The 16,370-nt window shown below is 40.7% G+C and overlaps 2 protein-coding genes across 4 annotated transcripts in view; both read left to right on the forward strand.

The window, feature by feature from the left end:
- The first annotated feature begins 79 nt into the window (after positions 1-79).
- Positions 80-11,052, forward strand: ddhd2 (DDHD domain containing 2). 2 transcript variants are annotated; one of them, XM_068566438.1, is made up of 19 exons: positions 80-433; positions 959-1,162; positions 2,318-2,510; positions 2,874-3,067; positions 3,223-3,312; positions 3,441-3,561; positions 3,651-3,740; positions 3,931-4,072; positions 4,196-4,404; positions 4,490-4,551; positions 4,674-4,793; positions 5,114-5,209; positions 5,597-5,770; positions 5,894-5,920; positions 6,365-6,520; positions 6,799-6,901; positions 7,006-7,164; positions 8,620-8,788; positions 8,946-11,052. In XM_068566438.1, the coding sequence occupies exons 2-19, from the start codon at positions 1,043-1,045 to the stop codon at positions 9,025-9,027; spliced, it is 2,307 nt and encodes a 768-aa protein (XP_068422539.1). In that variant the 5' UTR covers positions 80-433; positions 959-1,042; the 3' UTR covers positions 9,028-11,052. The 2 variants fall into 2 exon arrangements, with proteins under 2 accessions (XP_068422539.1, XP_068422540.1); XM_068566439.1 differs by lacking the exon at positions 5,894-5,920 and having other exon boundaries at positions 81-433.
- A 1,544-nt stretch (positions 11,053-12,596) lies between these two features.
- Positions 12,597-16,370, forward strand: part of LOC137805304 (transforming acidic coiled-coil-containing protein 1-like) — a 19,192-nt gene continuing 15,418 nt past the window's right edge. The window contains exon 1 of one of the 2 annotated variants that reach the window (XM_068605155.1): positions 12,597-12,950. In XM_068605155.1, coding sequence (XP_068461256.1) covers positions 12,886-12,950 — 65 coding nt within the window. In that variant the 5' untranslated portion in view covers positions 12,597-12,885. The remainder of the gene's footprint in view (positions 12,951-16,370) is intronic. The other variant, XM_068605154.1, reaches the window with a different exon arrangement.

The following is a 16,370-nucleotide window of genomic DNA, read 5'->3' on the forward strand; positions in this document are numbered from 1 at the left end:
CACTATGTATTGCTCTAGAGACTGTTTGATTAAGAGCTTAACAGACTCATAAGTTATTTGTCCTCCAGTGGATTATTGATCTGAAGAAAATGTAGGATTGTATTGATATATTTGTGATATTCCTTCCACGGACAGTGGACTTGGACGCTGTGTTCACGTATTTCACTGTCTGCTCGTCCAATTTTTAAAAAACTCGTGCTTTACAGAAAACACTGTCCTCGTGATACCATCGTTGTCTAAAACCTGCATTTATCCGTTAGTCCGATCGTTTGTGAGCGTCAACACGGTCGATGCTCGTAATGCTCATATGTCCGACTTCACTGTAACCTGGAGTCGCGTTTGACAGTAGGAGGCTGTCCTTGGCTAGCGGGACTGAGTGGCTCAACAACGACTGTCAACAAACCCTCTGCGTTAACTGAATGTAAAGTTGTCGGTGAGTTTGAGTCCACTGTTGTCTGAGACTGGAGCTAAAACGTTCAAATGACGGAAAACCTCCCGCCCGTCCCGTCCGGTCGGGTCCGATCCGGTCACCTCCCTCAGCTAACAGAGCTAGCATGAACCTCAACCAGCGCTCACTTCGTGTCGCCTCGAGGATGTGTTTGTTGTCTGTATCTTTGAAATGCACACAGAACGAGAACAATCCGTAAGCATTAGTTTCGTTCAAAACCTTGTCAAGAATTGTTACGTAACAGTTACATCAACACCTCTTATAGTACAGTCGAACGAGTACGAGCTGTCACGTTTACCTGACTGTTTGTTTTGTACATTACTAACCAGCATCTGATGAGACAGCTGCCATTATAGTCTGATATGTGGGATTGACGTTAGATACTAGTTCACGTCAAACTGCTCCCTTGCAAGTTTGACAGCCGTACACCATGTTATGTAACATTAATAGTTGTGATGGTGTTTTAAACCTCCCTTTTGCTTTCATTTGTGTGTGTGTGTGTGTGTGCAGCTGAGTTCATTACAGGTCCTGTGTTCGTGTGGCCCCCTGTCCGCCTCAGGTAAGCAGTGAGGTTTGGGGTCAGGTCTTGGGCTAATGTCACACAGTCCTGGTGAAGAGGGGGGTCTAGCTCCGGCTGCCCCAAACGTCAACACCCAAGACCTGTTTGACAACCCCTCTAAGCCTGTGGCAACAGAGAAGACACCTGAGGATCAGGTGAGGGTGCAGACAGTATTTTTGCATATGCGTATAACTTATTTCCCTTGTTGATGTCTGTTTCCTGTAGCTCAGTGATTGGGGTTAGGTTATATTTAAACATCAAAGATATTGGGATTAGTGTTGCGTTTAAATTTAGGTCAGGGATTAACACACATTGACTTGAAACAAACATTTTTTTTTATATTACAAAAAGAGTTGTTACAAGACAGAAAAACTATTGGAATATTTCACAATGAATCATTGATGTTTATTGTCTCGAGAAGAATTTTGAAATCGATGGTGCTATAGAGAACAAAGGTCCTGTCTGATCTGTCAGAGTTATCATCATTTCGCAGTACACTGTCGATAGGTTATCTACTACATTGAAGACTTTTTTTAGTTATATCATCATTTCTCATTGATAGCTACAGGTGCTTAGAACGGACTTGGGGTCCTGGTTGTGGATTAAAGTACACTCTCAACGTGTCTCTAATAAGTTATTTTTAAGAGGTGTAGGCTATACATTTGACGTAAGCAACATACCATAATACTACAACTGTGTTAGAAATATAATTAACTTTTTGAAAAATTAAAATGAATGAGCATTGCAAACCTAGAAATCTATTACTTATAAGAAGATTGAGATTTTATTTTTAGGAAGGGTGCACCATTTAACAGTTTACTCTTTGTCAGTTTTGTGTAACGGGTGTTTTTTATTGTGTCAAGCAGTGGCAGGCTCTCTCTTTCAACTCACCAAAACAGGAGCAGTGGAGAACCAAATGTGTTACTGCTGCATTGTTTGTTAATGTAAGATATTTAGTGAAAAAAGGTTGTTTACAAGCTGTAGTTAGATCAGTTGTGGAAAGAAGAGACAAGAGACGGCTTGTAGAGGGGAAAGAATAAAACAGGGCTTTGTGTGGCCAGCCAAATGGAGGCCTGATCCTTTCCTGTCTGATTGTCCTTTGAGTTGTCTCATGGTCTCAAGTTCCTCGATAGGAGCTTAATGGAAGGGCACAGACAAAGCTCAGACTTCTATATTCCCTTCTTTTGGAAGCTACATAGCTGAATGGTTGGCAGGTGTATCCACGGGTTGTATAGCAGATATTTGCTTTTTAACTGAGTAATACTGCTGACATAAAGAAAATATATTGATTGGGCATAATTGTTCTGCAGGTGTCGCCTGCAGTGGACGAGGTCTCTCCTTCTTCCACGTCCTCCTTTGAGACGCTTGAGACAGACTCGGTTCCTGCTCCTTATCATGAAGTGCTGCCACACTGGTTCTTTTGTCGACGTGCCGATGACACCACATCCTGGCTACCTTTCAGTAGCGAAGACTCTGACAAACTAGAGAAGGCCTGCTACACTGGTAAGCATGTGAACGGTATGTACTTTGCGTGTACATTATATGCTGTACATTATTTATAACAGTGTCTGTAATTAGGTATGTCAAACTATAAAAAGCCATGAGAAGATAAAATGTCAAAGTTCCTTGTGCCTAGTAGGATGCTTTACTCTCTTGACAGTTAATGCTAAGCGTTACAAGCCATTTAACAGCAAACTTCAGGGAGTTCACCTTTTGGGCTGGTTTTAAGTGGAACTCATTATGCTTCATCAACAGTATATTTGTTGTATGCAGTGTTTTTTCTGGAAGTAATGAACTCTTTAACACATTGAATATATACTGTTCATTGGTAATCACATGCATTTCCCACATCCATTTGCTGTGCAGTGGGAGACCAGGGGGATGAGGTGGTGATAGCTGTGGAGGGAGAGCGGTATGACGTACACGTCAAGGAGAGGAAGCGCTATGCTGTGTACTGGGAGCAAGGCCCCACTGAAGTACGCCGCTGTACCTGGTTTTATAAAGGAGACAAAGACACCAGGTTCATGCCTTACCCTGAGGACATCAGCAAGAGTCTGGAGGTAGTCTGACACAGACCCAGAACCCTCACCGTCACACTGCTTATTGCTGCAGCCTCTGACTTTCATTCTCTTTCTAAATTTTGCCTGTTCCTCAGTAACTGTTTTCCTATATGTTTGTCTTCAATTCTTATCCCTCTCATCCTCCAATTTTTCAGGAGGCCTATAAGATAGCAATGACCTTGGACAAATGGAAAAGCAAATTGGAGTTTCCCAATGGAGAGACTGTCATTTTACACAATCCCAAGGTTAATATACATGACTGTGCACTATAATCAAATAGTTGACAAAGTCACATCATGGCTTTTATAGTTTATTTAAAATTAGATACATTGTTTCTTCCTAATTATCCTTCATTGTCATGCTCTTCTCTCAGCTTGTAATGCAGTATCAGCCAATAGGACTGCAGGATGAGTGGGTTTCCTCCCCCTCGGAGCAGACACGGCCTCGAACACTCAAGAGGGGAGTGAACAACATCTCTGTAGAAATACCTGATGGTATGTATGTGTGTGTACTAGTAAGAAATATACTATAATATACACTCATTTAACATATTATCCATATATATTTTTGTGGGTTTTCTCAGGTGAACCAGAAAAGGTGGACCACCTTGTCTTTATGGTCCATGGCATCGGGCCTGCGTGTGACTTGCGCTTCAGATCCATCATACAGTGTGGTAGGTGTGAGGTTTTTATCTGTGTGTGTGTGTGTGTGTGTGTGTGTGTGTGTGTGTGTGTGTGTGTGTGTGTGTGTGTGTGTGTGTGTGTGTGTGTGTGTGTGTGTGTGTGTGTGTGTGTGTGTGTGTGTGTATATACATATATAGATGTGTTTGTGTTTGGGTGACTCTTTTCTTCTGGTTTCTCCAGTAAATGACTTCAGGAGCGCTTCCCTGTCCCTCCTGGCATCTCATTATAAGCATGCTCAGCAGGATGGCCAGGTAGGAAGAGTTGAGTTCCTCCCAGTTAACTGGCACAGCGCTCTACACGGGGATGCCACTGGTGTGGACGAGTAAGTATGAAGAAAGACAGAGAGTGAGCAAAACAAGATCCCGCTTTTGTACAATACTACTTAGTATGTCTCTAGTACTTGCAGACAATTGTCAAACTCTGTTTTCCCTCCCTTACCTTCAAGGGACATCCAGAGGATCACTTTACCCAGCATCAGCAGGCTGAGACATTTCACCAACGACACGCTGCTGGACCTGTTTTTCTATAACAGCCCCACCTACTGCCAGACCATAGTGGACACAGTGGCCTCAGAGATCAACACGCTCCACACCCTCTTTAAACAGAGACACTCAGAGTTCAGTGGGGCTGTTTCAGTAGTGGGCCATAGCCTGGGTAAGAAGTGTACAAACAAAGTAGCACACACAGTCATTATTATGCTTGATTTCAACTTATTTCCTTTTCATTTCTCGTACCTCAGGTTCGCTGATCCTGTTTGATCTGCTAACCAATCAGAGGACTGGATCAGAATCGAGAGAGGGAGTACGATGACATTCATAGTTAATGATAACACCAGTATACAGATAAAAAGATTGCGACTTTCTCCCTATGTAGTTAAGAAAATCCTCTTTCCCTTTGCCTCTTTCTCACTCCCTGTGCTTTAGGTGTCCCATGGTGAGCCCTTACTTCTGAACAGTAACACACTGCAGCAAACTCTGACCAGACTTGGCCTGCAGCAGTACCTGAATACACTACAGGCAGAAAACCTAGATCTGGAGTCACTGGTAATACACATACACACATAATGGACAAACAAATTCACGACTAATCAGGGTCTGAAATTCTGTTTTTACTGACAGCCACTCAATTGTTTTGTCCGCCACTTAGGAAATCTATGTATATTGCTTAGTGCTTAGTCTGAGTCGGTGGTACGAGACAGAAGAAATACAGAATATTTCATGTCACCTTACTCCATGACTATATTTAACTCAGGAATTGCTTTAGAAAATGTATATTTCTTCATATAAACAAAACCTATCTGCCAAGGTGGTAGGTCATTTGAAGTGTATTACATTGTAAACAAACTATTGATCCATTCTTTTAGGCTCTTTGCCAAGACGGTGATCTCAAAGATTTAGGAATTCCTCTTGGACCTCGGAAGAAGATTCTGAACTACGTCAGGAAAAAATGGCTTTCAGAGGTCAGACAGCATGAAACTATACTGAGTGTAGTTCTTGTTTTGGAACATATGACCATTACAATGCCTATTTTTAATGTTTCTTGGGTCCGGACTTCATCTCGGTGAAATTTTGTAGGATTGTTTCTTTGCTTGGAATTAATATATGCTCACTGTCCATATCAAGATCACACATTATTTATTGGCAAAACAATTGAGATGACATACTTTTACCCATGTGTATAAACAATCATTGATGTGTTTTGTTTGACTGATACTGGTTATGCGACATGTTTTTTAATGTAATTTTTTATGTTCCAAGATAAAATAAAACTATCAAAGGGAGCTAGTTTACTGTAGTCAACAGTATTAGTAATAATAATTACTTATTATGTTTCTCAATCTAAATAGGATTTTAAGACAGCGGCAGTACATCAGCAAGAAGGGTTACAAGTTCCACCTCAAGTGGACGCCGACCACGATGGTAACCAGTCTTCAGGATTCATGCAGCAGTTCCAGTTCCACAGGGCGCAGTCTGTCACCAGTGCTGTAGACTACGAATACTTTAACGTCGGCATCGGACAGGTACCACACATACACAGACATTTAACAGTTGTGCTTGGGAGTTCCAGTAGATTAAAGCTTTAATGCATCCCCTTCCTGCTTCTCTCCTCCCCACTACTCTTGTCCCCCTGCTTGCCTGGACAGACCAATGGAGGCATAGCCAAGGGACAGGTGTGTCTCACATTGTGTCCCTATGCTATCATCTCTCTGTGCCTGGGTTTTTTTTTTTTCACATACAGTCTGGTCTGTTCAGGAAAAAATCAAGGCAACTTGAATTATAGGGGCTATTATATGAGGGTTTCCATGGCAGTCACATTGTGCCAAGGTGATTGAAGCCACCATTGTTATGCCATTGAGACGTACAACCCAATGCCACACTGTCTGTGCTCATCCCGTCTTGCATGAATGGTCAGAGCCCTGCTCTTCCCTTTACTTGCTGTCACACTGGTTGACTGTTGTCTCATTGTCATGTAATGTAGTTTAAATGTTAAATGTAAACACAGTTGTACCCCAGAGAAGTTGTTCCATCCGTCTGAATACTGTGTTTTCGTCATCGAACATTTTTTTAAAACAAATTTAATAGCACATATTTCTGATGCCGTCCTCTCTCCACAGATATCTATTGATTACCCACAGCTGGCTTTCCACCCTCAAACATTTTTTGCTTTTGGCTCTCCTATTGGAATGTTCCTGACGGTTCGTGGTCTCAAACACATTGATCCCAACTACGCCTTCCCAACCTGCAAGAGCTTTTACAACATCTACCATCCAGTAAGTAATTATATATTTGCTGTGTCTGCCTTTTCAGGCACATCTCCGACACCTGCTTGACATAGACGCAGACGTCTGTCTGTTTGTGTGTGTCAAAAACTGTAGCTGGTTTGTGTGGAGAGGTGTTGACCCAACCCATCCACACAGACACACATACACCTAGACACCTTCACCCAGATACAACTGCAGTATTGAATTAACATAATGACAAGAATAATAGTCCAAGTTTTCACCACTGTGTATTAATACAAAGTGTATACCCCTTTATTGTTGTGTAGTATGACCCTGTGGCCTATCGGATAGAGCCCATGCTTGTAACAGAGGCCGATCTGGAGCCCATGCTGATTCCTCATCATAAAGGCCGCAAGAGAATGCACCTGGGTATTGCTGTTGTTTCTTCCTCTTTGTCTTTGTGTAACAATATTGTGGTGTGAACCTTTGTGTAGTAGGTTTAATGATAATATCTGTGTCTCTTTGTCTCATAGAACTAAAGGATAGCTTGACCCGTATGAGCATGGATTTGAAGAACAATGTTTTGGGATCGTTACGGACGGCATGGCAGTCCTTTTCAAGACCGGTGGCTGCGCTGCCCCCAGTGGATGAAGGAGACACTTCGAAAGATAGAGACTCTCAAGACACACAGGGTAGAAAAAACACTTGTATTTTGATTTGTGTATTTGCGTATGTATGTGTGCAAAAGTGTGTCTAACCCAGTCTCCTTTCACCCCTTTCTGCATGTCGCCACAGTCCCTTCTGATCTTACTTTATCTGGTGGTTGCTACTGCTTTCCTCACCTTTTACCACTTTACCTTTCTGAATCGCAGCCTCAGCTGCAGTAACTTCTTCTGCTAAGACGGAAGAGAAAAGTGCTGATTTTTGGACAAAAATACTGAAGTGGCCCAGGGCCCTTCAGAACCATTACTTCCAAGGTAAGCCAGGCTGGTAACTTGGCTAGAATATTTGGAAAAATCAAGTCCGGTTTTCGTTGGAAAAATTGTCTCTTATTTGTCTCTTATTCTTCGTGTTACATTTGACTTTCCTGGTTTGTATCTTTAAAATAAACATGCACAAAAGAAGCAAAACTAAATACTTTCATTAACTGTTTTAATGGTTAAAACTATGCTGCAGAATGTATAGTAAGAAAAACTAATGGTACTCAATTACTGTGGTTTACTTTGTCTTGTTAGCTCAATCAGCAAATGTTATGTAATGCATGTCATTATTACCGCAGGCTGTCACTGCTCCCCTGCTTCTCCTTCCTCTATGCATAACTGCACTATTGCTGCTACACATCTTATCTTCACCTCATTGTTCCATTTACGAACAACTCTATCAGGCCCTTCGTCCTTCTCCTGCTGACAGTCATGATTGTTAAGTTTATTAACTGCCACTTGAGTGATTTTATATGTTCTGAACAAACAGGATCAGTAGAATTGTAGTATTTCACAGTTGTTCACAGCAGGTGATGTCAATCATCAGTAGCTACATGCTGGTACATGTCCCGTAGTTAGTCTGTCAGTTTATTAAATGAATACAGCTGCTGTTAGAACAGACTGCATAGTTGCATCACACAATAACTTTGATGTCTTACTCATCACTCTCAATACGTTTTATAAGAACTCAAAGCTTTCATTTACAACCTGTACAACCTCCATGTGTTGTATCAAGTAGAGTGGTGTAAGATCCCAAACATCAAACTATAGTATATTGTAATATGTGGACACAGTACAATGTAATTTGAGAGTAAGATTGCTATGTTTTTATTGTCTCTTTATTACAAGTATAACAACTGTTTATCATATAAAACATGCTAAATATACAGCCAGCCTTGATAAGTCCTAAAATAATAACACATGTGTAACATACCAACAAACACTTATCACAAAACTGACTAGGCTGTCAGACTGTCATTTACTCAACGTCGAACTTGCACACATGGGTGAGTTCATAAACACAACACTCTTCTTTCTTGTCCATTATCCGTTTTCGTTTTACTAAGAAGTCTGAGTCAAAACAAATAGCCACTGGCTATTGTCTTTGTCTTTTTTTTCTGTTGCCTGGCTATGCAGCCTCATCTTTTTTTAAATCTGTTGCTGCAGGTGTGTGTGACGAGGCAGAGTCCTCAGTGTCAGCAGATCAGACAGAGCATCCTCAGATTCAAGTGGGGATGTTGAATGGAGGACGAAGGATCGACTACGTACTTCAGGAAAAACCTATCGAAAGCTTCAACGAATACCTGTTTGCAATCCAGTCTCATCTGTGCTACTGGTGAGTCATGCGCAGATGTGGAGGGGCGTGGCACAGCTATTGCGCACTTTGGTATTGTGCAATCTTGATTTTCTCTATCTGTATTGTATCCCATTCTGCATCCCTGACTTTAATCTTTACTTTAAATAAATGATATCCTTCCTTTTCTGCCTACTAGGGAATCGGAGGATACTGCTCTCCTGCTGCTGAAGGAGATCTACGACAAGCTAGGTGTAGCCATTGAACAGTCACAGCCGTAATACTAAGTTGACTTGCTTTTGAAGCAATGACAGTAACCTAACGTGGCAAAATAAAGGACACCTGTCAGAGCCAGAGGCCGCACAATCCTCTTCCAAGATGCCTTACTGTCTGGGGGCCCTGGCTTTTCCTCCCATGACGTTGAAGATTGATTGGTTGCAGTCAGGTGATCAGACGTGACAGTGGTGCCTGAACTCCCAGTGCAGGACCAGGTTTGGTGTCTGATAGTTGTTTCAAGTCCACCCAAACATCTCTTTCATGCTACCGGATGCACTTTTTTTTATGAGTCATTTTAAATTATACTTTTACTCTGCACTTTTGCTTACCAACAGGTATTTATATAGTATGACTTGAGCTGCAGCTCAATAATATTTGAAACATAATTCTCAAGATTAACAGTAGACACACACAGTACTGAGTACTAAAAAGACATCACATTGCATATCGAGTATATTATCTACCACGTTGGATTACAAACTAGCCATCCAAGCTGTTGTTTCTATGTATTTGACAATATAAATATATAAAAAGATCCCAGAATATAATAAAAATAGATTACAATCTAAAATATTTTGTATAATTCACAGCCTTATGTGTAGCCCCCAATAATCAGAAATGTAGATATATAATTAACTACAAATTTGTCTTACAGGACATCTCTTTCTGACCCATAAAACCTCAAGCTGTTTTGACCAATAAAGCTCTCCCTGAGCCAAATATTAGACCTTACCTTTATTAATAAGATGGTCCGGTGGTTTAATTTGGTTAACTAGGTGTTTAGGTTCTGAAGGGAAATGAAGTTAATATTTATTTTGTAATATTGTTTCTTTTAACATTAAGGCCACTTGAATCCCTGAGCTGCTACTCCTACATGTGTGCAATATAACAATAATGTTCTTTTTCATTTCACAGATGTAATCCTGCACTGACACTGTCATTGAAAAAGTGAAATGTCTCTAGCCTTCTAATAATATATTTGTTTCACTTGCTATATGTATTCAATTATCATCATATCTACACCTCTTTCTTAAAGAAGGGATCCAAATAAAGATTTGGAACAGGCATTAAATTTATAGAGGCAGGTGCTTGACAGGACAAGCTGATTGTCTTTCGTGTGTGTGTGTGTGTGTGTGTGTGCGTGTGTGTGTGTGTGTGTGTGTGTGTGTGCGTGTGCATGCGCTTGCATGTTAGACACGTGTATGTCACAAACTGTTCAGAAATACGATGTCACCTTCTCACCCCAAGGTTTGTGCCATTATTCCTCCACCATGTGCAACTCAAAATGTTTCTTGTAATTCCTCTCAGTAGCATATTCTTTATCCTAAATTATGGGATTGATTTAAATAGAGTGGTATCTCACATTCTAATTTCTGTATAATCTAAGGGCCAAATGGAACATGTTTTTCTTTGTAGCAGGGTTATGTAAAGTAATTATCTGTATTGCATGTACTTATTTGCTTTGTTAGAGCAGGTTTCTCAACATTTTCTGGTCCTGACCAAATGCTTAGGTCCCACAATGTTCATAATTCTGATGAAGCAGTAAAAAAGTTTGAAATCCTATGCATTTGATATTTAGAGCATGATGCATATATAGAAATAATGGTTCAAAGCACATACATTTATTTTATATAAAAAAAAAATATCAACATATCAATACACTAAATACTACAAATTGGCAACATGGGGTCCAGCCTACAAAGATGAGAAACTCTGTTTAACTTTACAAATAGCGCATGTGTTACTCACTGGTGGTAACATATGCTCATGCGTGAATTAACCTAAGAGGCATATTTATTTTAAATCCTTTAGAAATGCCCTGAAAACTAAATTATTATGTTGCTGTTTCCTTAAACTTCACCTCTGTCTCTTTTGTTTTAAGTATCTAACAGTGAAACAGATCTTGATGGTCTCTGGCTCCTCTTCCCATAACTTCTGTTATTGCACTTGGTTAAAAAAATGGAAAAAAAAAGTCTCCTTTCTGAAAATGTTAATATGGTGTGTGTGCCATAATAAAAACATTACAATTGTCTTGTTGTATTGTTCTTTGGATTTAATGTTGGCAATCTGCAGCCTATTTAGAGTTTGTAACATGTTTACTAGAACATGATTAATAGCCAAAACAAACTAATTACCACATGTTGAGCATCCAAATTAAACTGGATGCTTTACAAAGTAAATGTATGTTATAAGCAAACATGAAGGGAGCTCAGCGGGAAAGACTTAGACTACAAACACTGAAACTCAAACAAACCTTTGCATCAGTTCATACCTCGACTTTGCTCCGTTAAGTCACCTGAGCATGCGCAGTCGTGTGCAACAGCATCACTTGCAGTGGCTGATATTTACTCACAAACTTGGACAACAAACATGAGGTAAGTTGCACTCTTACATATGTTTACATATGCTACTTTTCAGAGATATTTGCTACATTGTTTAATGGTTAATATATGAATTTGTTATTGTTGGCGTTAATAAGTTTAAGCTAGCAACTTGCCAGAGTGACGTCACGTGTTTGTACTTTATACGGACTAAACGCTTAGCGTTAGCGTTAAATATTCATGTTATCTGTCATGGCAAATAGTATGTTAAATGCTGTCTGTGAATGAAATGTAATGACGGTCTTACATAAATCACGGCCCTCCATAGTGTGTCTCATGTGATTCGTCTCAGTGAGGAAGTTATGTCTTAAGCCTCTCGGTTCTCGCGGCGGGCCTGTCCCGGCACCACCGCCTGGCCGAGCTATGCCCTGAGGGTTTCTAGTCATTTTTCATTTCATTCTGAGAGACTAACAGGATGGGACACGCTTGAATCAGGAGGTTTGAATACCTTCTTTAGTTATTGCAAGGCTCTGCTCTACTCAATAGGGTGAACGGACTAATGGCTCTCTCTTATTTTTGATTAAACAATGTCTCAATGGCTCTCCACTTGTTTATGCTTGTTTCAGTCTTCCTCAAAAGACAACAAGACCTTTTTTAGTCACACTTATAGCATTTGACCTTTTCATTGTGTGCAGGGCTGTACCGGGGTTAGAAGTCCAAATGCAGTAATTGTCTTTGGAAAGGAATGTATGCAAACAAGCTGAGCTCTGACAGTATGTATGTGTGTAGTATTGTCATGTTAAACCTCAAGGGGGCTGCAGGGCGTTAGGTCATAGCAGGTAGTGGGAATGTGCCACAACAAGCCGGACTGTGTTTTATGCCACCAACTCACCCTCCATCATCTTCCATCACTCCCTCTAGATGACTAACAAAGAAGAGACTCTTTCACGCTTGAACAATACTCTCACCCCTGCCAGATACCCCCATGACACACACACGCACACACACACACACACACACACACACACACACACACACACACACACACACACACACACACACACAGTCTACCCCCTTTGGACTTGGTGTGGTTTAAACACTAACCCCCCTCCCCACCCCATCACTTTTCTCATTTTAATAGCTATGCACTGCATCCCTGCCTAACAAGTGAATGTAATCTGCCTCTGGTTGTCTGTTTGTGTGTGTGTGCGCGTGTGCGTGCGCACTCCCTTGTAAGAGAGAGATTTTGAAGGGTGAGGAGAAGCAGAGCAAGGAGGCGGGACTGCCAGCTATTCATGTGTGATGAGTATTTCTCTTGAGCATTTCGACTGTACAGCATCAGCAGAGACTGAGACAGAGAATGGCCGAGTAGAGGAAAGGCTGGCGTGTTGAATACAAACACGACAGTCATGAGAAGCAGTGCTTTGTGCCGCTCTGTCGTTGAGACAGACTGTCTGGAGGAGAGGCAGAGGTGAACCTTTGGAGGAGAACAGAGACGCAAGCTGTGACGGACCTCAAACAAACACAGACTCGGCTGTTGCCATGGGGGGCTCCCTTAGCCAGCACAGGAAGGGCTCCGTCAGCTCCCCTCGGAAGAAGAGCAGCATGTAAGATGAGATGCTTCATTGTTTTTTTGGTTGTGTGTGTGTGTGTATATGTAAGTTTCTTGACAAGAAAAGGACACAGGCAGAGTGGGTGCACTCGATCAAGGAGAGTATGATCAATTCATCCCTGTGGCACTTGAGCTTGTATTGTTGTGTGTATGCACTCAGTGCTTCTGTATCAGGGAGGGGAAGAGGAGTCTGGGATAAGAGGTTGAAGGGCAGTGCTGAGACCTTGATGCTTCCTGTAGAGTCTGGGCTTTCCCCACTAGGCTGAAAGCAAATCAGCCCATTAGACTGCAAAGCATTGCACACAGCCTCGTCATGCTGTTTTGGATGCTGTTTTGGTTTTCAAATCGCAGGGAAGAGACGAGTGGTACAACTGATGACATTAGTGGAGAGGCTGATGTAATGAGCCTGAGCTGATCATCCTCCTGAAATGAAGCCAGTGTCCAAGTCAAGCACAAGGGCATGGGTTTTTGACATTTTAGCAGCCGTGTTTGTAATTGAAACTGTAGATGAGATAATGTTGCTGCTGGCTATTTATTATTCAGCTGTGACTCTAAAAATAACATGGTATTTTTTATCATATGGGCAGTATAGTTGTATTTCTGTTTGAGCAGGTAGCACAGCATCCTGTTCTGTGTGTTTGACATATTGTATGTACTGTGTGATGTATGAACTGCAGCTATCTGGAGCCTGTCATCTTGTCAAAATGATGCGAAAGAGAATCAAGAGGTTGCTGCTGAGGTATTCGTCAGAGCTTAAAAGCACTTAACTGCCAGGCTCCCTCTTCCTATTTTCTCTCTAATCCTTTCTAAGAGAGAGTGAGTCCTTTCACTTTGTCTTAGCTGATCCCAGTGATACTTTTATCTTTAATGCTTCTGTATGTCCCTTGTAGCACAACACTTTCTCTCAACACACGTGAGCTAAATGCATTCTGTGTTCACTCAGTGATTCAAACCATGGAGAACAGCAGTATTTAATATAAGAAGCAGAGCAGCCATGCACTGAGGCAGATGTTGTTTTGGAGATGGCAGAGAAATGCAGCCAATGACAGTAAGGCAAGGACAGGAGAGCTCAGAGGGACTGACACTGCACAAAGCCCCGTGAAAGCAATGCTCGTTTTAATTTTTTTCTATTTGTTCATTTGTGTAAGCTCACTGAGCCCGTCAGCGTACTGTAGTTTCAGTATTTGTGTTGGGTTTCTCCCTGTGGAAAACTGGGAAGCCAGTGCCTTGGGATTTATTTCAGTTTGTGGTCTAATTTTAGTTGGCTTAATCATTTTTGTTTTATCCTAACTGGAGCAGTCTTAGCTGCACGGTGGACTTTCTGTCCTCAAAAACCTTGAACTTCTATTGGGGGATAGTCATTTGGTAGTCTGACCTGCATTTGGTCCTAAATCCTTACTGCAGAGGAATTAATACAGTCGGAAAAACATATTACTTTTAAAAAATAAGCTTCCACATTTTTTTTCTGGAGAAACTTTAATTGTGAATACCTGAAGACAGGCAAAAACATTTAAAGATGAATTATGTATAAGCTCTCGCTGACTACTTACCAGAATGAAAGTGAAACTCACTCCATAATATTGAAGTTAATGCCTGAAAACCCTCAGTTGCACAATATTGCTATAGATACTACACTGCAAGAAAACATATTAGATTTCTAAAGCTAATGTTATATATTAATATAACTAAATGGCATTTTAAAGGGAAATCAAGTCTAGTTGAAATCAATTTAACAAGCAAATAAAAATGAATGGAAACAGTAGGGGGTGTGTTATCTGAGCATGTGAGTACAATGCACATGCACTATTGTCTGGTAATTGTGTGCTCCTGAGTCCTTGTTGTAGTCAGAAACAATAGCTCAGTTGGTGTCTACATGACTCCTCGGGTAAACCCCTCCTCTCTTTAAACCTTGTTCTGCATTCTTTGTCCTCTTTTGTTTCATCGTGCCTCTATCGGTTAAGATATTCTTGTCTACTGTAGCACGGTGAGGGCTTCAGCTCCATTCAGCTAGCTCCATCATGCTAGTTTTCTGCTTTGATTGCAGCTAATTGTGTGTTCTCTATTAAATATGCAGAGATATCAGTTATGTAAAAGAGTTGTGCTTCTGAGAAGCATATAAGACGTTGGAGAATCTGTGTCTCGCTTTAGATTGTGTCTCTCTGACACTGCTGAGTCCTGGATAACGCTGCGTTAAAATATGGAAATCGAGTTCCCAACATCATCAGTGTGCAGCTACCTTTTCTGTGTGTGAGTGGTGTCTATATTGATGCTTTAATATTGTAATACACTTTTGCCCGTTTCATAAGTCAGGGATCTATCAAAACAGATGACTCCAGACTTCTGTTATGTATCTCCTTCGCTTTCTCTCTCACGCCTCTTCTTCCCTCAGCACGTTTTGTGTTATTTGCTCCTGTATCCTGAAAAGGGGTGGCTGAATGCTGCAGTTTTTATGTTATTTTGTTGTTTTTGTGAGGAATCTGTGTCAGAGTCCAATGATGACCACTAGATGGAGCCATATGACAGAACCAGCCAACAAATATGATGTTATTTTGTTTATGCAGTGAGTCCTTAGAAAGGCAGACAGACAGCAAATGCATCTGTCTGTCCATCCCAAGAAGGATTTTTTTTTTACATTTGCACTCATGTTTATGTCTTACTTGAAAAACGTATTGATAAACACAGTACATATAGTTTAGATATTGTATATATATGCTGCATATTCACGCCTCTTCTTGTATCCGCAAATATACTCACATTGACATCACAGGGCAGACTGTGTAGTTGGAACAGAGCTTTTGCCGGAACAACTTCCTTTTATTATAAATATATTTTGTGCTGCTTTCTATTGAAAGTAAACACTGACTCAACCTCGAAGCCTAGTGTCTGTTTCCCAGCTGGATCTTCTGCTAAACAAGAAGAGATTGGTTTGAAGAACTTTGTTCGAGATAATAAAAAGTTTGGAATATATAAAAAGCTGTCAAGTATTTTATTAGTAGACTGCTATTCCGTCAGTGCTGATGTGATTACTATTTCATTGTCGACAATTTTTTTTTTTTATGGCAGAGGAAATCTCGAAAAAAGGGTATCTATTAGTCCGTCTAAAAATAACCCCAGCAAATTAAATATAAATCCATATATTCATTTTTAAGATATCTTGTTAACAATTGTTGGCCAAGGGAAATGTTGACCTGATAATGGTGCTATATGAAATGTTTAAATTTAGATTTGTGACCTTCTGTCATCATCATACAGTGGATTGAGAGGAAAGAGATAAATAGATTGTGATAGTTAAGAAGCTCCTCTATTCCCTCTCTGTGTGCACACACACATAGTTATCTTATCCAGTATCACATCCCCTATGTTGTGGCTCACAGACATGTTTATCCTCGCTAATGTATTCTTAGCTCAAAACCAC

This window comes from Clinocottus analis, unplaced genomic scaffold (genome assembly GCF_023055335.1).
Source record: "Clinocottus analis isolate CAN_PGR_092001 unplaced genomic scaffold, fCliAna1.0.p SCAF_7, whole genome shotgun sequence".
Lineage (NCBI taxonomy): Eukaryota > Metazoa > Chordata > Actinopteri > Perciformes > Cottidae > Clinocottus > Clinocottus analis.